This window comes from Ovis canadensis, chromosome 6 (assembly GCF_042477335.2).
Source record: "Ovis canadensis isolate MfBH-ARS-UI-01 breed Bighorn chromosome 6, ARS-UI_OviCan_v2, whole genome shotgun sequence".
NCBI classification, from domain to species: Eukaryota; Metazoa; Chordata; class Mammalia; order Artiodactyla; family Bovidae; genus Ovis; species Ovis canadensis.
Genome location: NC_091250.1, coordinates 40,250,701 through 40,273,483, shown reverse-complemented (window position 1 = coordinate 40,273,483; position 22,783 = coordinate 40,250,701). Strand labels below are relative to the sequence as shown.

General features: G+C 38.7%; 1 protein-coding gene across 2 annotated transcripts in view; it reads right to left on the bottom strand.

Annotated features, from left to right (window-relative positions):
• Positions 1–22,783, bottom strand: part of EMCN (endomucin) — a 130,674-nt gene that overhangs the window by 64,437 nt on the left and 43,454 nt on the right. For both annotated transcript variants that reach the window (XM_069593624.1, XM_069593625.1), the window contains exon 2: positions 18,890–19,009. In XM_069593624.1, coding sequence (XP_069449725.1) covers positions 18,890–19,009 — 120 coding nt within the window. The remainder of the gene's footprint in view (positions 1–18,889; positions 19,010–22,783) is intronic.

The window sequence follows — 22,783 nt, the reverse complement described above, 5'->3', positions numbered from 1 at the left end:
TCAAATCCTAAAAGATGATGCTATTAAAGTGCTGCACTCAATACGTCAGCAAATTTGGAAAGCTCAGCAGTGGCCATAGGACTAGGAAAGGTCCGTTTTCATTCCAATCCCAAAGTAGGGAAATTCCAAAGAATGTCTAAACTACTATACAACTGAACTCATTTCTTATGCTAGCAAATTCATGCTCAAGCTAGGCTTCGACAGTATGAGAACCAAGAACTTCCAAATGTACAAGTTGGGTTTACTAAAAGGAGAGGAATCAGATATCAAATTGCCAACATCTGCTGGATCGTGGAGATGGAGAAAGCAAGGGAATTCCAGAAAAACAGCTACTTCTACTTCATTGACTACGATAAAGCCTTTTGACTGTGTCTGTCACAACAAACTGGAAAACTCTTAAAGAGATGGGAATACCAGACCACCTTATCCGTCTCCTGAGAAACCTGTATGAAGTCAAGAAGCAACAGTTAGAACCAGACATGGAACAACAAACTGGTTCCAAATTGGGAAAGGAATAGATCAAGGTTGCATATTGTCACCCTGCTTATTTAACTTATATACAAAGTACATCATTAGAAATGCCAGGCTGGATGAATCACAAGCTGGAGTCAAGACTTCTGGGAGAAATACCAATAACCTCAGATATGCATATGATATAACTCTAATGACAGAAAACAAGGAGAAGCTAAACGACCCCTTGATGAAAGGGAAGGAGGAGAATGAAAAAAAACGTCTTAAAACTCAGCTTTCAAAAAGGAAGAACATAGCCTCTGGTCCCACCACTTCATGGCAAATAGAAGGGGGAAAAGTGGAAGCAGTGACAGATTTCATTTTCTTGGGTTCCAAAACCCATGCAATTTTAAAAATGCTTGCTTCTTGGAAGGAAAACTATAACAAACCTAGACAGAATATTAAAAAGCAAAGACATCACTTTGACGACAAAGATCCATATAGTGAAAGCTATGGTTTTCCCAGTAGTCATGTACGACTGTGAAAGTTGGACCGTAAAGAAGACCAAGAGCCAATAAATTGATGTTTTTGAATTGTGGTACCGGAGAAGATTCTCGAGAGTCCCTTGGACAGCACGATCAAACCAGTTAATCCTAAATGAAATCAACCCTGAATATTCACTGGAGAACTGTTGCTGAAGCTTAAGCTCCAAACTTTGGCCACCTGATGCGAAGAGCCGTCTTATTGGAAAAGATCTTGATGTTGGGAAAGGTTGAGGGGAGGAAGGGAAGGGGACGACAGAGGATGAGATGGTTAGATGGCATTATTGTCTCAATGCACATGAGTTTGAGCAAACTCAAGGAGATAGTGCAGGACAGAGGAGCCTGGCATGCTGCATTCCGTGGGGTTACAAAGAGTCAGAGATGACTTAGCAACGGAATAACAACAACAATAGGTGGGATGCATGGAAGACAAAATATAAAAAATTTTTATACAATAATTAATTAGGGATAAAGAGAATCCAATATAACAGATACTTGAGAAAGTCTTATCAGTACTAGAGGGTAAGCGTAGAAAAGAGACTTTGACTCCAACCAGAGTCTTATGTTAGACCACTGACTAGAACTAAGTAGAATGAGTGTGAGGAATATGGGCTGTTTTATAATGTGTGTTGGTATCAATGTGAGATTAATTTTGTATGTTTTGGGAGATTAAATCTTGTGGAGTAAACAATAAATGTGGACATTAATTATATTAGGAATTTAAGATGTGTTTATAGCAGACTGACTTCAGAGAGAGGATTTATCAAGTTAACTTGTGCAGGGAAGGGGATTAAGCAGCTTTATTCCTTTGAAATTACATAATTTGACTTACAGTATCCAATGCGCATAACAAAATCTTTGGTGTGGTCATAATGTCTTCAGAAATAGAATATGGGATCAGTGAATTTTTGACAGTTAACATTTATTGAAACATATGTTATAGAATACTAGTACTCTGGTATGTTTCATTTATGTTAAAAAAATACTTCCATAGTCAAACTACTAGGAGCTGCATAAATTTTTTTAAAAAACATCAAATGAATGTCTTTGGATTACCAAGAATTTTTATAAATGTTATTATACACTGTAAAACCCTAAGATGGTAACATGTCCTCCAGTACCCAAGCCAAAGGAAGAGGAACTCAGATAATGAAACCAGACTCTGACGGGTCCCCAAAGATTCCAGAGAAGCACAGAATGGTGGCAAGGAAGCAATGTATAAAGCTTCCAGGGGAATACAGGAAGAGGAGAATGTCTATTTTTATGTAAATATTATATTTCCTTTTTCTTGTCTGTATTATTTAGAGGCTGGACTAAGGGAGGCATTATGGGTCTATTGGAATGGTGTGCTTAGCACGTCGCTTGCCAAACCATCAAGTACCACCTACAGTAGCCCTAGAAAAGTAGGCTGAGCAGACGGCTGAGAGCTCCCTGTTGCTTAGGGCTGGCCTCATGGGGGTGTTTAGGTGTCTCCAGATCTCTCTATTCTCTAATCCAATTTCCCAAGGTAAGTGCTTATAGGAACTTGAGACTGATCCTAGGTCAGGAATAAACTTATATCTGTACTTAGAGTGGCTTTTTGCATTGTATGCTTCCTTGGTGGCTCAGATGGTAAAGAATCCTCCCTCCTGTAATGAGGGAGACCTGGATTGGATCCCTGGGTTGGAAAGATCCCCTGGAGGAGGGCGTGGCAACCCACTCCAGTACTCTTGCCTGGAGAATTCCATGGACAGGAAAACCTGGCGGGCTATAGTCCGTGGGGTCGCAAAGAGTCAAACACAACTGAATAACTAAGCACACACAGCACACCACCCAAATCAAGTGGGCTGAGACATTTGATGACCTTGGAGCAATGTCGTAATTTTCTAATCTCTTCATTCTTTCTTAGACACCGCTGATAAATGGATGTTGACTTTCTATTTCCTTAAACTCTATTTTAACAGTGTTTCTTAGAGAGCCATAGCAAATACTGATAGGAGTTTCTTCTTTATTTTTTCATATTTATTGATCTTATTTACTCATAAGGTGTTACATATGAAAAGTCAGCAATCATATTTATGAGGACATTAAAAATTTCTCAACACTTGAGCTGCCCCTTTTGAAAACTCTAATTCATGATTATCAATGAGGTCATTCCCAGGTCAGGTGATGGGTGAAAAAGAGTTGCTTTGCTTTCCAGTTGTAGAACACATTCATTTTTTATTTTACTATAAATAGAATTTAAGTAAACAAAATAATGACTACCTCAGTAAATTTTTACTGTACCACTAAAGCCTGAAGGCCTCTGTAGGGAAGCCTTGCAGGTTGATGCTAAGAGAGAGAAACAGCCAGCAGTCCACTCTGAACTTACCACCACTACACAGCTTCAAACTCAGCAGCTCAACTTCTATTTGTTTGATATATTCACATTTTGGATTTCCTCAAAAGATTTTATGAGGAAATGTTTCTGCTAATTACAAACAATTTTAGACAACTATTGCCTTAGTAATGAGGGTCCTAAAATCAGACCTTGTCTGTCCACACTAAAAGTAAGATGAACAAGATTAGAGTAGGCAGAAATAATAAGATCTTTCATTATTATGAAATTGATATGCTAATACTATTTCTACACAATGCCCAGAGATATCACCTTTTACTTGGACTTATTTGTCCTTTTAGAAACACAATTCTAATAAGTTTGTTGTGTGTATTTATGTATGTGTATACATGTTATCCACTTAAAGAAGCAACCTAAAATAAATAACCATTCATAGTAGGTTGGCAATCTCACCCAAATGGAAAAGAATCCTATAAGCATGGAAAGAATCAGAACATGTACGAAAACAGAAAAGAAAGGTAAAAAGTTATAAAATTGTGTGACTATTTTGTGTTGTAAGAAAAGTATGCTATATAAGCAGTTAATACATGAAAGGCTCATTATTTAATATCCAAGTGTAATAGTTGAGGTTAAAATAATAATACTTATTCATCATATAATATTTGATTATGAATTAGTTCAATGGAGAAAAAAATTTGAAATTAAAAGGCTAACTTTCAAATTGCAAATTGTTATTATGAATTTGCACTTTTGTGTTAAGTCATTTAACCTCTCTGAAACTCATTCTGTTTAAATAATAATTTTAAAATAATCTTTAAAAATGATAATACAACCTAAGGTGTGAACAAGATGATGGATTAGGAAGATCCTGAGCTCACCTCTGTCTACATGTATAGTGAAATTACAACTATTTATAGAGACACTATCTCTGAATGACTAGTATAAAAGATTTTCCACAACTAAAGATATTAAGTGGAGATAAGTAATTTACATTGTAAAGAACTCAAGGTAACGATAATGAAGATGGTCAATGAACTTAGGAGGAGAATGACAAGCTCAATGAACTTGGGAGTGAATCACAATGAGAAGTTTAATAAAGAGCTGGAAAATAGAGTGAAGAATCAAACAGAGCTGATACTTCTCTAAACAAGGTATATAGATGGTCCATGAGCATCTAAGATACTCAACATTATCAGTCCTTAGGAAAGTGTGAATCAAGGCCACAGTGAGGTAGCATTTCACTCTCACTAGAACGGGTATGACAAAAAAGAGAGACACCAGTATTGGCTAGAAAATGAAGAACTGATACCCTTATTCATTCCTGGTAGGACTTAATATAAGGCAGCTGCTCTGGAAAGCAGTTCCTCAGAGTTATACATAGTGTTACCATGTGACTCCACAATTACACGTCAAGCTGTTCATTGTTGACCTGAAACAAATGGACTGCCAGATATTTCTCCAGCAAAGATGCATTTATTTGGGATCAGAAGAGAGCTGCAATTCAGAGTCTGCGACCATGGTGAGCCACGTGCAAGTTACCGCACAGCAAGGAAGAAACAGTTTTATAGAGGGGAAAGAGACGTGGGAATGGCTATAGTAAACAAAAGTGTATGGCTTTTCATTGAGTCATTGCCAGGAAAGAAGAGGGTCATTCTTCCTATTGGGCTCTGCTATTGACCCAGAAGAGGGCCCTCTTCTGGCCCATCAACTCTATTTAAAATATTCAAGTTTTGTTTATTAAATTTGGACAATACCCGAGAAATGAAAACACATGATCACACAAAAACATGTACATAAATGTTCTTAGCATCATTATTTACAATAGGTTAAAATGTAGAAACAGCCCAAATGTCCATCAACTAATAAATAAGGAAAATGTGATCTGTTTACACAATGGATCTAATTAGTCATAAAAACGTATGAACTACAGACACATGTTATAGCACGGATGAACCGAAGAACATTATACTAAGTGAAAGAAGCCAGACACAAAAGATCATGTGCTACATGATTCCATTTATATGAAATTTCTAGAATAGGTAAATCTGTAAAAGTAGAAAGTAGGGCAATGGTTGCCAGGGACTAAAGGAAGGGTGGAATGGGGTGTGATTGTGATAGATATAGAGGTTTTTTTTAGGGGTGATGAAAATGTTCCAGGTGATTACACAAGCTTGTAAATATACTAAAACTCACTGAATGGAATACTGAATATTATGGTATATGAATGATAAAAGAAAATTGGTGGCAAAACAAATGGCCATTACTCACCATCACCTTCAGCTCTGAGGGTTACTAGAAATGGTGTTAACACATGAGGCATTTGTGTGGGTTCCTTGTTGGAAGTTCTTAATTTGATAAGATAGATGACATTATTATTAGTTACAATTTCATCTCACTGGTCAAGGAGTAAATAAAAGTAAGTCTAATTTGAAGGTGAAAATCCTTCTATAGATACTGGGTAAAATTTGTATAGTTCTTCTGTGTATTCTTGCCACCTCTTCTTAGTATCTGCTGCTTCTGTTAGGTCCATACCATATCTGTCCTTTATTGAGCCCATCTTTGCATGAAATGTTCCCTTGGTATGTCTAATTTTCTTGAAGAGATCTCTAGTCTTTCCCATTCTATTATTTTCCTCTATTTCTTTGCATTGATCACTAAGGAAGGCTTTCTTATCTCTCCTTGCTATTCTTTGGAACTCTGTACTCAAATGGATATATCTTTCATTTTCTCCTTTGCCTATCACTTCTCTTCCTTACAAAGCTATTTGTAAGGCCTCTTCAGACAACCATTTTGCCTTTTTACACTTCTTTTTCTTTGGGGTGGTCTTGATCCCTGCCTCCTGTACAATGTCACGAACCTCTGTCCATAGTTCTTCAGGCACTCTGTCTATCAGATCTAATCCCTTGAATCTATTTCTCACTTACACTATATAATCATAAGAAATTTTATTTATGTCATACCTGAATGGTCTAGTGGTTTTCCCTACTTTCTTCAGTTTAAGTCTGAATTTGGCAATAAGGAGTTCATGATTGGAGCCACAGTCAACTCCCGGTCTTGTTTTTGCTGACTGTATAGAGCTTCTCCATCTTTGGCTGCAAAGAATATAATCAGTCTGATTTCAGTGCTGACCATCTGGTGATGTCCATGTGTAGAGTCTTCTCCTGTGTTGTTAGAAGAGGGTGTTTGCTCTGACCAGTGCATTCTCTTGGCAAAACTCTATTATCCTTTGCCCTGCTTCATTCTGTATTCCAAAGCCAAATTTACCTGTTACTCCAGGTATTTCTTGACTTCCTACTTTTGCATTCCAGTCCCCTATAATGAAAAGGACATTTTTTGGGGGGTGTTAGTTCTAGAAGTTCTTGTAGGTCTGCATAGAACCATTCAACTTTAGCTTCTTCAGCATTACTGGTCAGAGCATAGACTCGGATTACTGTGATATTGAATGGTTTGCCTTGGAAACGAACAGTGATCATTCTGTCGTTTTTGAGGTTGCATCCAAGTACTGCATTTCAGACTCTTTTGTTGATTATGAGGGCTACTCCACTTCTTTTAAGGGATTCTTGCCCACAGTGGTAGATAAAATGGTCATTTGAGTTAAATTCACCTATTCCAGCCCATTTTAGTTCACTGATTCCTAAAACATTGATGCTCACTCTTGCTATCTCCTGTTTGACCACTTCCAATTTGCTTTTATCTAACATTCCAAATTCCTATGCAATATTGCTCTTTAAAGCATTGAACTTTATTTCCATCACCAGTCACATCCACAACTGTGTGTTGTTTTTTGCTTTGGCTCTCTCTTCATTCTTTCTGGAGTTATTTCTCCACTAATCTCCAGTCGCATATTGGGCACCTACCAACCTGGGGAGTTTATCATTCAGTGTCCTATCTTTTTGCCTTTTCATACTGTTCATGAGGTTCTCAAGGCAAGAATACTGAAGTGGTTTGCCATTCCCTTCTCCAGTGGATCACGTTTTGTCAGAACTCTCCACCATGAGCTGTCCATCTTTGGTAGCCCTACATGGCATGGCTCATAGTTTCATTGAGTTAGGCAAGGCTGTGGTCCATGTAATCAGATTGATTAGTTTTCTGTGATTGTGGTTTTCAGTCTGCCTGCCCTTTGATGGAGAAGGATAGGCTTATGGAAGCTTCCTGAAGGGAGAGACTGAGTGTGGGGGAAACTGGGTCTTGTTCTGATGGGTGGGGCCATGCTCAATAAATCTTTAATCAAATTTTCTGTTGATGGGTGGGCTATGTTCCCTCCCTGTTATTTACCTTGGGCCAAACTATGGTGGAGGTAATGAAGATAATGGAGACCTCCTTCAAAAGGTCCCATCAATGCATTGCTACAGTCAGTGCCCCCAGCCACCACTGACCCATGTCTCCACTGGAGACTCCTGGAAACCCATGGGGAAGTCTGGGTCAGTCTCTTGTAGGGTCACTGCTCCTTTCTCCTGGGTCCTGGTGCACGCAAGGTTTGTGCCCTCCAAGAATCTGTTTCCCAGTCTTGTGTAAGTTCTGGCAGTTCTGTGGTGGAGTTAATGGTGGCCTTCTTCAAGAGGGCTTATGCCCTACCCAGGTCTGCTGCACCCAGAACCCATGCAACAGTCCACTGCTGACCCATACCTCTGCGGGAGACATTCAAACACAGTTCTGTCTCAGTCTCTGTAGGGTCTGGGTCCTGGTGTGCACAATGTTTGTTTGAGCCCTCTGAGCATCTCTGGTGGGTATGGGGTTTGATTCTAATCATGACTTCATCACTCCTACCATCTTGCTGGAGAATTTCCTTTGCCCTTGGACCTGGGGTATCTCCTCAAGGCAGAAGCAGAAGATAAAAGAAGAGGTGGCAAGAATACACAGAACTGTACAAAAAGATCTTCATGACCCAGATAATCACGATGGTGTGATCATTCTCCTAGAGCCAGATATCCTGGAATGTGTAGTCAAGTGGGCCTTAGGAAGCATCACTACAAACAAAGCTAGTGGAGGTGATGGAATTCCAGTCGAGCGATTTCAAATCCTAAAAGATGATGCTGTGAAAGTGTCGCACTCAATATGCCAGCAAATTTGGAAAATGCAGCAGTGGCCATAGGACTGGAAAAGGTCAGTTTTCATTCCAATCCCAAAGAAAGGCAATGCCAAAGAATGCTCAAACTACCACACAATTGCACTCATCTCACGTGCTAGAAAAGTAATGCTCAAAATTCTCCAAGCCAGGCTTCAACAGAATGTGAACTGAGTACTTCCAGATGTTCAAGCTGGATTTAGAAAATGCAGAGGAACCAGAGATCAAATTACCAACATCTGTTGGATCATAAAAAATCAAGAGAGTTCCAGCAAAACATCTATTTCTGCTTTATTGATTATACCAAAGCCTTTGGATGTGTGAATCACAACAAACTGTGAAAAACTCTTAGAGATGGGAATACCAGACCACCTCACCTGCCTCCTGTAAATCTGTATGCAGGTCAGGAACCAACAGTTAGAACTGGACATGGAACAACAGACTGGTTCCAAATCAGGAAAGGAGTACATCAAGGTGGTATATTGTCACCCTGCTTATTTAACTTATATGCAGAGTACATCTTGAGAAACGCTGGGCTGGGTGAAGCACAAGCTGGAATCAAGACTGCTGGGAGAAATATCAATAACCTGGAAGAAAGCAAAGAAGGGCTAAAAAGCATCTAGATGAAAGTGAAAGAGGAGAGTGAAAAAGTTGGCTTGAAACTCCACATTCAGAAAACTAAGATCATGGCATCTGGTCCCATCACTTCATGGCAAATAGATGGGGAAGCAGTGGAAGCAGTGTGAGACTTTATTATTTTGGGCTCCAAAACCACTTCAGATGGTGATTGCAGCCATGAAATTAAAAGATGTTTGCTTCTTGGAAGAAAAGCTACGACCAATCTAGACAGCATATTCAAAAGCAGAGACATTACTTTGCCAACAAAGGTCTGTCTAATCAAAACTATGGTTTTTTCCACTAGTCATGTATGGATGTGAGAGTTGGACTATAAAGAAAGCTGAGTGCTGAAGAACTGATGCTTTTGAACTGTGGTGTTGGAGATTCTTGAGAGTCACTTGGACAGCAAGGAGATCCAACCAGTTCATCCTAAAGGAAATCAGTCCTGAATATTCATTGGAAGGACTGATGCTGAAGCTGTCCAATACTTTGACCACCTGATGAGAAGAACTGACTCCTTGGTAAAGAACATGATACTGGGAAGGATTGAAGGCAGGAGGAGAAGGGGATGACAGAGGATGAGGTGGTTGGATGGCATCCCCAACTCAATGGACATGAGTTTGAGTAAGCTCCAGGAGTTGGTGATGGACAGGGAAGCCTGGCATGCTGCAGTCCATGGGATCACAAAAAGCTGGACATGACTGAGCTACTGAACTGAACTGAAACCTTTGTGTAGCTTTACTTTTTCCATATCCCATTTTTGTCCACCTTAAGAAATATAATTACTGAATGCTTAGGTGGCCCAGTAAACACACACACACACACACACACACACACACACACACACATTTCACCCACATTTTTGTATAACAGGCCTCCAAAGCAGATTTCTATTGCAGATTGTTACCTGGGTATGTTGAAACATGCAAAAAAAGTTGTAAAAGTAAATGATTTAAAATCATTTTATATTTCCTAGTGAGAAAAACTACTTGGTCAATAGGACCTAGGAGTAATATGATTTTTTTCTCCAAAATAACATTTAATTTTATTGACTTAGTTGTGACTTTGAAACTTCTAATAACCATAAATAATAAAAGAATCTGAAAACTCGTGTAATTAATTTTTTCATTTATGAAATATTGAACTCCCACTCTGTTCAAGGCCATCTCCAAGGCTTTGGAGGGCAGTATCTAACTCTAAAGTCATTTTGGTTTTTTCCGTGCTCCTCCTCCCACTCCCTGCAGCCACCACATGCTCCAGCTGGCCCTTAGTCATCTTTGTAACCTATGTTACCATGAAGAACAATTCCTGGCACAGAGTAGGCATGTAGTAAATGCTGTTTCAGGGAAGATGGCACTCATACAGGATAGAGGGACCAACCAAAGGATAAAGATCTTTAAGCAGTGAACACAACTGACTGGTTTGCTACTCATAATAGCATTCCCTTTTTTCTTAAAGCATGTTAGAATGTCTTTGTGAATAGGGCACAGGCTCTACTTTTACTATGTGACATTTATAAAATCTTGGTTCTTATATATATATGCATGATGTGTTTGAGGGAGGAACTATTTATCTCTGCACAGTTTACGTGATACTTTAAAACCCTGGTCCAGCCTAAGTTTTCAAGGGTAAGCTGGCTGGAGCTGTATACTGGAATACAGGAGGGAACCATAAGAGGAAGATAAGATCTTTGGAGGGTTGCTGAGGACAAACACCTCTAAGCAGGTGGTGAAGGTTTGGTTTATTGCTCACTCCTCTTTCTTCACTGCTTATTAGGGAATGTAGGTTATTCTAGTAACAGAAACACAGAAGGCACTGGCACCCCACTCCAGTACTCCTGCTTGGGAAACCCCATGGATGGAGGAGCCTGGTAGGCTGCAGTCCATGGGGTCGCGAAGAGTCAGACCTTACTGAGTGAATTCACTTTCACTTTTCACTTTCAGGCATTGGAGAGGGCAAGGGCAACCCACTCCAGTGTTCTTGCCTGGAGAATCCCAGGGACGGGGGAGCCTGGTGGGCTGCCGTCTATGGGGTTGCACAGAATCGGACACGACTGAAGTGACTTAGCAGCAGCAGCAGCAACTGAAAGTGACTGTAATAGGCAGATTCTGTGTGTTATAATGTGGAGAGCAATTGAGACTATCTAAAATTTTTCTCCACTCGATATGTGGTTATATCTAAAAGAAGAAACCAACAACAGAAATGTTATCGCTGAAAGTTAGGTTTGAGATTTTGCATTGTCCACTCACATGATCCCAATACCTTAAGGTAAAGATTTTTTGTTTGTGTGTTTTTTAAGGTAAAGATGTTAAAAATATAAATTAAGTGTCCCCTCCAGCCAAACATAGTGCCTTTGTTTTCACCTCATCACTATTCTTGGTCCCAATAATAACATTAATTAAATTCTTACCATAAATAATAAGGGAATCTACAAACTCCTGTAATTAATTTTTACATAATGATTATCATTGTGCCATTATGTTTTATTGACATATATTTCATTTACTGCTTGAAAATCGAAGACACAGAGATGATAACAGAAAATAATTAGGACACATAATGGTAAATAGAAAAAATGTGTATCATCTTTGAGTTTCTGAAGTTCTGGACCCTTTTCTTTTATACCTATCATGTTTGACAGTGAGAAGAGATGGAACAAATTTGAGTTTTGGCTCAAGTATTCACCAGAAATCTATTTGGCTCTGTTTCATCTTGGTCTTTAGAAAATAGAAGAGTTAAGTGGTTGTACATTTCTGATGTTCCTGGGACTTGTGTGTGAACAGTGATCTTGGGATGATGCTGATGATCTCTATATATGGTCACTGTAACAATTTCCATAACACAAAAAGGGTTAGTGTATTTTAGATTTATTATTAATGTATAAATATTCATTTTCAAATATGGGTAAGCATTTTAGTAAAATTTTTTTCATGTACTAAAAATATTAAAATTCTGAAGTACAAATGCATCTTTATTATTGCAAAATTAAAGTGTTGCAATATCTAATGAGGATTGTTATGTCTGTCAATTATATGCACAAAATTAATAATACTATGTAATAGTTAACCAAAGAAATAGACTGAATTTAATATGAACATTAAGAGATTATATTTATATTTGGGGCTTCCCAGATGGCTCAGTGGGTAAAGAATCTGCCTGCAGTGCAGAAGATGCAGGAGACATGGGTTTGATCCCTGGGTCAGGAAGATTCCCTGGAAGATCCCCTGGAGGAAGACATGGCAACACACTCCAGTATTCTTGCCTGGAGAATTCAGTGGACAGAGAAGCCTGGTCAGCTACAGTCCACAAGGTAGCAAAGAGTCAGACACGACTGAAATGACTTAACATGCATAGCTATATATATCTTTTAGGGATACATCATTTTGAGTCAACAAATGTTTATAAAAGATTAAATCATAAGAATATAATTCTACTCTGTGAAAAGTGGTTTAGTAAAGTATCATTCATAATATTTTCCAAAATAACCTTTTAGAGTTGTGTTTAATTCCATTTAGAACACAAGAGTTTTAAGAAAGTGTCTAATTTTGGAACATGTCATAACTTGTGAAGATAAACTACAAGCAAAATGTCACCTTTACTACTTTGAAATTTTATAAAAAGGAAAAAAAAAAAAGTAACAGAGATATCCCAAGTAGTTCAAGTTAAATTCAAACTTCACAAAGAATACAAAGACAATGGATAAAAGAGAAAGATATGGAGAAAAATGTGGTCCCCAAGCCTATTTTTTCCCCATTAATCATATAAGAAAATTTACAAGAATGCATTTTAAAAGTCTTCCTTATAGTTTTATCTTTGTTTCTAGAGTGAAAGCGCATCTTAAACACCACCACAACTGGCCTCCTATAGGGAAGAAATGGCCCCAAATCCCTGGTCTCTCTACTACCTCAATGGAAATGGAATGTCTATTTAGTATCAAAAATTTGAAGTATCTGTGCTGAGAAGTTTTATTTCTGCATTATGATTCAGCTTGTTAAAATATCTGCCTATTAAGTGTTTTTAAAATGTTGAACAATAGTTATATTTTAATAATGAAATTGCAGGTGTATTTTTAAAATTTCCTTTTATAATGATGATATTCAGTGTTGACCAAATGTTGATTTTAACCCTGGCCATTTGGCCTTTGAATAAAATGCACAGAGCATGTGATACACATCTAGAAATAGATCAAATCCCATCTCTCTAATTGAGTAAACTTCTGCAAACAAGCCTGCTCTTGGCAAAGCTCTATCAGCACCTGTGCCACCGTGACTACTTCACTGCAAGGATTCCTATCTTGGCTGCACAGTTTCCATTTTTCTAATGATAGAATTTCTGCCATTGTCATAAGGAAGAAAATGTATGTATTTTACATAAATATGAACATTTAAATCAACTATCTTTTGACCTTTAAGAAGAAAATCTGATGGGGACAACTTAAAATGAAAATAAAAATGTTTCTCCATGTTGTATTTTTTGGTAAATCCTTTATGTCTAAAATGACCTTGGTGGCCGTGAGGAATGGGGAATAAAAATAATTTCACTATAGATATACTTTTTATGGTATTATAATATAATTTAAAAGTGGTTACTTTGAAGAATGAGACAACATATAAAACTCCTCACAAGCCTGAAAAGAGAAAGCCATATATCCTGATACGCTGGTTAGAATACGAGAATTTGAGGCAAATTTTCCATGGTCTTCTTTGTTGTTGTTTAGTCACTAAGTTGTGTCCCACTCTTTGAGACTTCATGGACTGTAGTATGCCAGGCTTCTCTGTCCTCCCCTAGTTACCAAAATTTGCTCAAATTCATGTCCACTGAGTCAGGGATGCTATCTAACCATCTCATCCTCTGCTGCCCCCTGCTCCATTTGCCTTCAATCTTTCCTAGCTTCAGAGTCTTTTCCAATGAGTTGGCTCTTCACATCAGATGGCCAAAGTATTGGTGCTTCAGCTTCAGCATCAGTCCTTCCAATGTATATTCCTCATCTGTGTATTAAGTATATTGTTTTTAGGAACACAGGCAATATCAATATACTAAGTCCAACTAACTTATACCCTTAATATACAAGTGGTGATCAAGTAAATCAGATAAGAAAGAGTTCCTTCCTCTTCTCCACTCTTGTTCCTTCATTTTCCTTCATCTGCAATGGACCCCTAGCTGCCTGATGTCTTCACCCATCTCTTCCACCACGCCAGACTTTGTTTCTCATCCTGGATCCCAGTAGTTTGTGGACAGCAGAATTTGTCTTCCCTTTTTCATCTCTTCTCCACCATTATTCTTTCAGCTGGTTTCTTCAGAGACCCCAGAATGTACTCATTTCCTTCTTTTCCCCACTGTTCTATTAAATTTTAACCCTTAAAGCCCTTTGAAATGGATTTTAAATGATACTAGATACAGTGCTTGATGAACTATGGAATGAGGTTCGTGACATTGTACAGGAGACAGGGATAAAGACCATCCCCATGGAAAAGAAATGAAAAAAGCAAAATGGCTGTCTGGGGAGGCCTTACAAATAGCTGTGAAAAGAAGAGAGGTGAAAAGCAAAGGAGAAAAAGAAAGATATAAGCATCTGAATGCAGAGTTCCAAAGAATAGCAAGAAGAGATAAGAAAGCCTTCTTCAGCAATCAATGCAAAGAAATAGAGGAAAACAACAGAATGGGAAAGACTAGAGATCTCTTCAAGAAAATTAGAGATACCAAGGGAACATTTCATGCAAAGATGGGCTCGAAAAAGGACAGAAATGGTATGGACCTAACAGAAGCAGCAGATATTAAGAAGAGGTGGCAAGAATACACAGAAGAACTGTACAAAAAGATCTTCACAATCCAGATAATCATGATGATGTGATCACTAATCTAGAGCCAGACATCTTGGAAGGTGATGTCAAGTGAGCCTTAGAAAGCATCACTAAAAACAAAGCTAGTGGAGGTGATGGAATTCCAGTTGAGCTATTTCAAATCCTGAAAGATGATGCTGTGAAAGTGCTGCACTCAATATGCCAGCACATTTGGAAAACTCAGCAGTGGCCACAGGACTGGAAAAGGTCAGTTTTCATTCCAATCCCAAAGAAAGGCAATAGCAAAGAATGTTCAAACTACCACACAATTGCACTCATCTTACACGCTAGTAAAGTAATGCTCAAAATTCTCCAAGCCAGACTTCAGCAATACGTGAACCGTGAACTCCCTGATGTTCAAGCTGGTTTTAGAAAATGCAGAGGAACCAGAGATCAAATTGCCAACATCAGCTGGATCATGGAAAAATCAAGAGAGTTCCAGAAAAACATCTATTTCTGCTTTATTGACTATGCCAAAGCCTTTGACTGTGTGGATCACAATAAACTGTGGAAAATTCTCAAAGAAATGGGAATACCAGACCACCTGACCTGCCTCTTGAGAAATCTGTATGCAGGTCAGGAAGCAACAGTTGGAACTGGACGTGGAACAACAGACTGGTTCCAAATAGGAAAAGGAGTACGTCAAGGCTGTATATTGTCACCCTGCTTATTTAACTTCTGTGCAGAGTACATCATGAGAAACGCTGGACTGGAAGAAACACAAGCTGGAATCAAGATTGCCAGGAGAAATATCAATAACCTCAGGTAGGCAGATGAGATGACCCTTATGGCAGAAAGTGAAGAGGAGCTAAAAAGCCTCTTGAAGAAAGTGAAAGAGGAGAGCAAAAAAGTTGGCTGAAAGTTCAACATTCAGAAAACGAAGATCATGGCATCCAGTCCTGTCACTTCATGGCAAATAGATGGGGAAACAGTGGAAACAGTGTCAGACTTTATTTTGGGGGGTTCCAAAATCACTGCAGATGGTGACTGCAGCCATGAAATTAAAAGATGCTTACTCCTTGGAAGAAAAGTTGTGACCAACCTAGATAACATATTCAAAAGCAGAGACATTACTTTGCCGACTAAGGTCCGTCTAGTCAAGGCTATGGTTTTTCCTGTGGTCATGTATGGATGTGAAAGTTGGACTGTGAAGAAGGCTGAGTACCAAAGAATTGATGCTTTTGAACTGTGGTGTTGGAGAAGACTCTTCAGAGTCCCTTGGACTGCATGGAGATCCAGCCAATCCACTCTGAAGATCAACCCTGGGATTTCTTTGGAAGGAATCATGCTAAAGCTGAAACTCCAGTATTTTGGCCACCTCATGTGAAGAGTTGACTCATTGGAAAAGACTCTGATGCTGGGAGGGATTGGGGTCAGGAGGAGAAGGGGACGACAGAGGATGAGATGGCTGGATGGCATCACGGACTCAATGGATGTGAGTCTGAGTGAACTCCGGGAGATGGTGATGAACAGGGAGGCCTGGCATGCTGCGATTCATGGGGTCGCAAAGAGTCGGACACGACTGAGTGACTGAACTGAACTGAATTCATTAGTATTAATTTGGGAAATTTGATAATGACACTGTAGCTTTGTAATAAATGTTCTTATTTTTTGTGATGCACACTTAGTGTGCAGAGGTAAAATGGCATACAGTTTGAATTGCCTTCAAAATATCCAAAAGCAAAATACAAAGAGAGAGAGAGAATAAACGAAGAAAAGAAGCAGGATAAAGGAAAAAAGGGAGGTACAAAGCAGGAAAGAGGGAAAGAAGAGATGGTGGGAGGATGGAATGAAGGAGAAAGAAAAAGAAAAATGAAGCAAATGGGGTAAAAGCTTGATGATTATTGATTCTGAGAGATGAAGTAGAGTATTCTTTATTTGTGGGTACATATGGACATCCTTATAATAAAAATTTTTAAAAAGAAAAACTCTTATAGTCTATTACCATTTTCATAATTGGATGTGAATAATTTAAAACTTACTTGGACAACTTTTGAAAAACAGGCAGGTTAGTTTAGTTTTTATTACATGGGCAATATAAAGCAGTAAAAATGTCCCTCATAAGGAATTAGGAGAAGTGTATGTGTGTGTGTGTGTGTGTGTGTGTGTGTGTGTGCGAGCACATGATTTCAAATGTTCTATCAAGTGTCCCTCAACAGGAGCCGCCAAAGGTAAAGTTGATGTAAAGGTCTCCCCTGTTATGTTTCACATGAGTAGGTATAGAGTTTCTCTTTCAAGTGAAAAAGGTAAGGTGAATTCTTGGTATCAAAAATTACAATTCTGGATTCTTTCAGTGAAACCTCCACCTCCACCCTTTCATGATCACTTACCATAGTGGTCAGGACTTGTGTTATTACTTAGACAGTGTTATTTATCATAGACCATTGTAGGCAAGCTAGGGATCTTCCCACTTAGAGGGTATATGTCCCCAGTAGTTACCAAAAAACCTGTGGAACTTTAACTCTTTGGGGCTTCATGGAACATCTGCACTTACCTTCTCTGTTTTCTGGTTCTTTTAGGGGGATATTACTGATTACAAGGGCTTTCCTGGCGACTCAGATGGTAAAGAATCTGTCTGCAATATGAGAGATACAGGTTTGATCCTTGGGTCAGGAAGATCCCCTGGAGAAGGGAATGGCTACCCACTCCAGTATTCTAGCCTGGAGAATTCCATGGACAGAGGAACCTGGCAGGGTACAGTCCATGGCATTGCAAAGAGTTGGATATGACTGAGTGACTAATGTTTTCACACTATTGCTTGTAAAACTAATATGTTTTATCAAAATCAAACAATTTTAAGCAAAGGACTCATTTGGCAACTCAGAGAGACTGAAGGGAGATAGAGATTTTATATATATATAATATTATATTTTATTATATATATATCTTCATATAAAAATATGCACATCTATATATATGGAGAGAGAGATATGCTTTGTAAAAATTAAAATAAAAAATGAAATAATTCAGCCTGTGGAGTGTTGGTTGAAGGCCTCATGGTCCCTGGCTCCCTGGCCGTCATTTGGAGTTTCCCTTAGTTGGTAATGCAGATTGTACCACATTTTGAGAATAAATCCCCTGTGCTGCCCTCAATGTGTAATGTAATACTTTCTCTTGGTTCAGTAAAGAAGTTCTAAAGGTTGGTTTGGTTTCACATTAGATTTAGACAGTTTGGAAACAATGAACTATAACATAATACCCCTTTTCTCTTGAGTATCAGCATCACACTCAAGTCCAGTGAACTAGCCCTTATCAATCTTCTGTATGTCTTAGAACGGAAGTTAAATGAGGAATATGAGGGCAAGAAAGACAGCAGTGGAGATTTCTGTTTATTAGGGTACATGATTTTTAGGTCTTTCTGTGACCTTAGCATGATAACTATATTTCTGCCCATAGGAAATCAACAAACATTTCTATTTCCCCTGCTCCACTGTTTACTGGACCTGAATGATATGCCTCATTTTATGTTTTCTTCAGGATGGACAATGCATTATGTGCTGGGTTAATCATCTCTTGAGTTTTTAACTGAATGATCCTAATGGCTCACTTTATTTTTCATGGATGATAAGGTAATTTTCTTTAATACCAAGAGCCATAAAACATGATACAGGTGTCACTCAGTCCAGTAGCCATAATGATGACACTGCTACTGAAATGTACTGGTCATATCTATTATCATCCCAGCGTAACTGATAAAATCAGTCTGTTATTAATACAGTTCCACCATGTTAGCTGTGCTGCTTAAGTGGGGAACTAGAATAGTTAGAAAGATATTTTTGTGACTGAGAAATGATAATTTATCTTCTCTAAAAATAAACTTTGTATGCATAACCCTCACAATAAGATCATTCTCAAACAAGAAGCGACTCCAAAAAAGAAGTCCACTATGATCTCAGGGCTCTGTATTCAATTCAAAATAACACATACATTTCGAAATAGGGAAATAACCCAGACTTTCATACCAAAGATACAAGATTCCCAAATAATTTTCCTATGATTAAATTATATGGATGATAATTTTATTGTTAGAGTAAATTTCACGAAAAATTAATCCTACCTTCAGTAGATATTTCAACAGTTGATTTCTCATCATTTGGTGATGTTGTGGTATTTATTGTTGGTGAAATGGTAGTTGCTTTAGACGTTGTTGATAGTGGAGTGTTTGCAGATGGGGTTTCTGAAAAAAATAAATTGTGTTAAAGTAGTATCATTAAAATTTACACTTATTTTGCTGAGAAACATTCTAGTATATTTAAACAAAATAAACTGTATGTATGGTTTTGGAATTAATTTTCTAATTGTAAAAGAATTCAACCTTGAGTTCAGTATTCATTCATTCACTCCATCAGCTTTTCACCAATGGCATGAATTTTTAAGATGATTGCAGGAGTGGTCTGTGGTTCTGAAAGAAAATAATATCTTACAAAACTAGTGAGGAATACATGTGTAACTTTGACACTTAATTAAGCCAACTAAAGTAACATTGTCAGGTGAAATAATTAAATACTCTTTGGGCAGTGTTTACCAAGTGTTTTTATAGCAAGTTATTGTTCAGTTCAGTTCAGTCGCTCAGTCATGTCTGACTCTTTGCGACCCCCGAACCGCAGCACGCCAGGCATCCCTGTCCATCACCATCTCCCGGAGTTCACTCAGACTCACGTCCATCGAGTCCGTGATGCCATCCAGCCATCTCATCCTCTGTCGTCCCCTTCTCCTCCTGCCCCCAATCCCTCCCAGCATCAAAGTCTTTTCCAATGAGTCAACACTTCACATGAGGTGGCCAAAGTACTGGAGTTTCAGCTTTAGCATCAGTCCTTCCAAAAAAATCCTAGGGCTGATCTCCTTCAGAATGGACTGGTTGGATCTCCTTGCAGTCCAAGGGACTCTCAAGAGTCCTCTCCAACACCACAGTTCAAAAGTATCAATTCTTTGGTGCTCAGCCTTCTTTACAGTCCAACTCTCACATCCATACATGACCACAGGAAAAACCATAGCCTTGACTAGATGGACCTTTGTTGCCAAAGTAATGTCTCTGCTTTTGAATATATTATCTAGGTTGGTCATAACTTTTCTTCCAAGGAGTAAGTGTCTTTTAATTTCGTGGCTGCAGTCACCATCTGCAGTGATATTGGAGCCAAAAAAAATAAAGTCTGACACTGTTTCCACTGTTTCCCCATCTATTTTCCACGAAGTGACGGGACCAGATGCCATGATCTTCATTTTCTGAATGTTGAGCATTAAGCCAACTTTTTCACTCTCCTCTTTCACTTTCATCAAGAGGCTTTTTAGCTCCTCTTCACTTTCTGCCATAAGGGTGGTGTCATCTGCACATCTGAGGTTGTTGATATTTCTCCCGGCAATAAATCCTGCTTGTGCTTCTTCTAGCCCAGTGTTTCTCATGATGTACTCTGCATAGAAGTTAAATAAGCAGGGTGACAATATACAGCCTTGACGTATTCCTTTTCCTATTTGGAACCAGTCTGTTGTTCCATGTCCAGTTCTAACTGTTGCTTCCTGACCTGCATACAGATTTCTCAAGAGGCAGGTCAGGTGGTCTGGTATCCCCATCTCTTTCAGAATTTTCCACAGTTTATTGTGATCCACACAGTCAAAGACTTTGGCATAGTCAATAAAGCAGAAATAGATGTTTTTCTGGAACTCTCTTGCTTTTTCCATGATCCAGCAGATGTTGGCAATTTGATCTCTGGTTCCTCTGCCTTTTCTAAAACCAGCTTGAACATCAGGGAGTTCATGGTTCACGTATTGCTGAAGCCTGGCTTGGAGAATTTTGAACATTACTTTACTAGCGTGTGAGATGAGTGAGTGCAATTGTGCGGTAGTTTGAGCATTCTTTGGCATTGCCTTTCTTTGGGATTGGAATGAAAACTGACCTTTTCCAGTCCTGTGGCCACTGCTGAGTTTTCCAAATGTGCTGGCATATTGAGTGCAGCACTTTCACAGCATCATCTTTCAGGATTTGAAACAGCTCAACTGGAATTCCATCACCTCCACTAGCTTTGATCGTAGTGATGCTTTCTAAGGCCCATTTGACTTCACATTCCAGGATGTCTGGCTCTAGGTGAGTGATCACACCATCATGATTATCTGGGTTGTGAAGATCTTTTTCATACAGTTCTTCTGTGTATTCTTGCCACCTCTTCTTAATATCTTCTGCTTCTGTTAAGTCTATACCATTTCTGTCCTTTATCGAGCCCATCTTTGCATGAAATGTTCCCTTAGTATCTCTAATTTTCTTGAAGAGATCTCTAATCTTTCCCATTCTGTTGTTTTCCTCTATTTCTTTGCATTGATTGCTGAAGAAGGCTTTCTTATCTCTTCTTGCTATTCTTTGGAACTCTGCATTCAGATGCTTATATCTTTCCTTTTCTCCTTTGCTTTTCGCTTCTCTTCTTTTCACAGCTATTTGTAAGGCCTCCCCAGACAGCCATTTTGCTTTTTTCCATTTCTTTTCAATGGGGATGGTCTTTATCCCTGTCTCCTGTACAATATCATAAACCTCAATCCATAGTTCATCAGGCACTCTTATCTATCAGATCTAGTCCCTTAAATCTATTTCTCACTTCCATTGTATAATCATAAGGGGTTTGATTTAGGTCATACCTGAATGGTCTAGTGGTTTTCCCTACTTTATTCAATTTAAGTCTGAATTTGGTAATAAGGAGTTCATGATCTGAGCCACAGTCAGCTCCTGGTCTTGTTTTTGCTGACTATATAGAGCTTCTCCATCTTTGGCTGCAAAGAATATAATCAATCTGATTTCGGTGTTGACCATCTGGTGATGTCCATGTGTAGAGTCTTCTCTTGCGTAGTTGGAAGAGGGTGTTTGCTGTGACCAGTGCATTTTCTTGGCAAAACTATATTAGTCTTTGCCCTGCTTTATTCCATATTCTAAGGCAAAAGTTGCCTGTTACTCCAGGTGTTTCTTGACTTCCTACTTTTGCATTCCAATCCCCTAGAATGAAAAGGATATCTTTTTTGGGTGTTAGTTCTACAAGGTCTTGTAGGTCTTCATAGAACCATTCAACTTCAGCTTCTTCAGCATTACTGGTTGGGGCATAGACTTGGATAACTGTAATATTGAATGGTTTGCCTTGGAAATGAACAGAGATCATTCTGTCATTTTTGAAATTGCATCCAAGTACTGCATTTCAGACTCTTTTTTAATATTTTTAATCTATGTCAGCCTCAGAAGTAATTAAACAAGTTACATTTTTCATGGAGCAAAGGTGCAATGAGTTACAAGAAAGAACCAATTAGCTCAAAACTCTGATGTGGTTAATTTTAACGCTACACTTATTTTTCTTACTTTCCAACTATGTTAACTAACGCACTCCCAGGTGCACAGTGGATAAGAGATATGGGAACTTAGCAACAAGCATTGGCCCAATAATGAAATCCTACACCAGCACTACTCTAATAACTTTTAACTCTTTAAAAGACTCTATGTTCTAGGCTTTCCATGCCTCTCATAGTTGGGAGGCTGTAAATAATCATATGTGTAGTTGCAAGAGTCTGGGTATACCTGCCAAGCAAGCTAGAGTGCTAACAGAGGGATTTTGATTGGAAATATTCTTCTCATGTCCAGGAGACTTATTAGCTATAGCCCTAAGTTAATTTTTTCCAGAGAAAGGTGGTCAGGAATAGCCTCCTGTTAATGTCAGAGGAGTTGGTGAAAGTCATGAAATAGTAAAACAGACAGATTCTGGTTTTGGGGTAGATGCTCGAGAAAGCCTAGGTAGTCCCTTGAGTTCTGAAGCCTTGCTTAACAGTTCTCTTCCACATGACCTTGTCATGGGGGGGATCTCCCGTGGTGGCTCCCAGCATCAGACCTTGCTTCTATCACCAGTCACATCCACAACTGGGTTTTTTTTTTTTTTTTTTTGGCTTTGGCTCCATCCCTTCATTCTTTCTGGAGTTATTGCTCCACTGA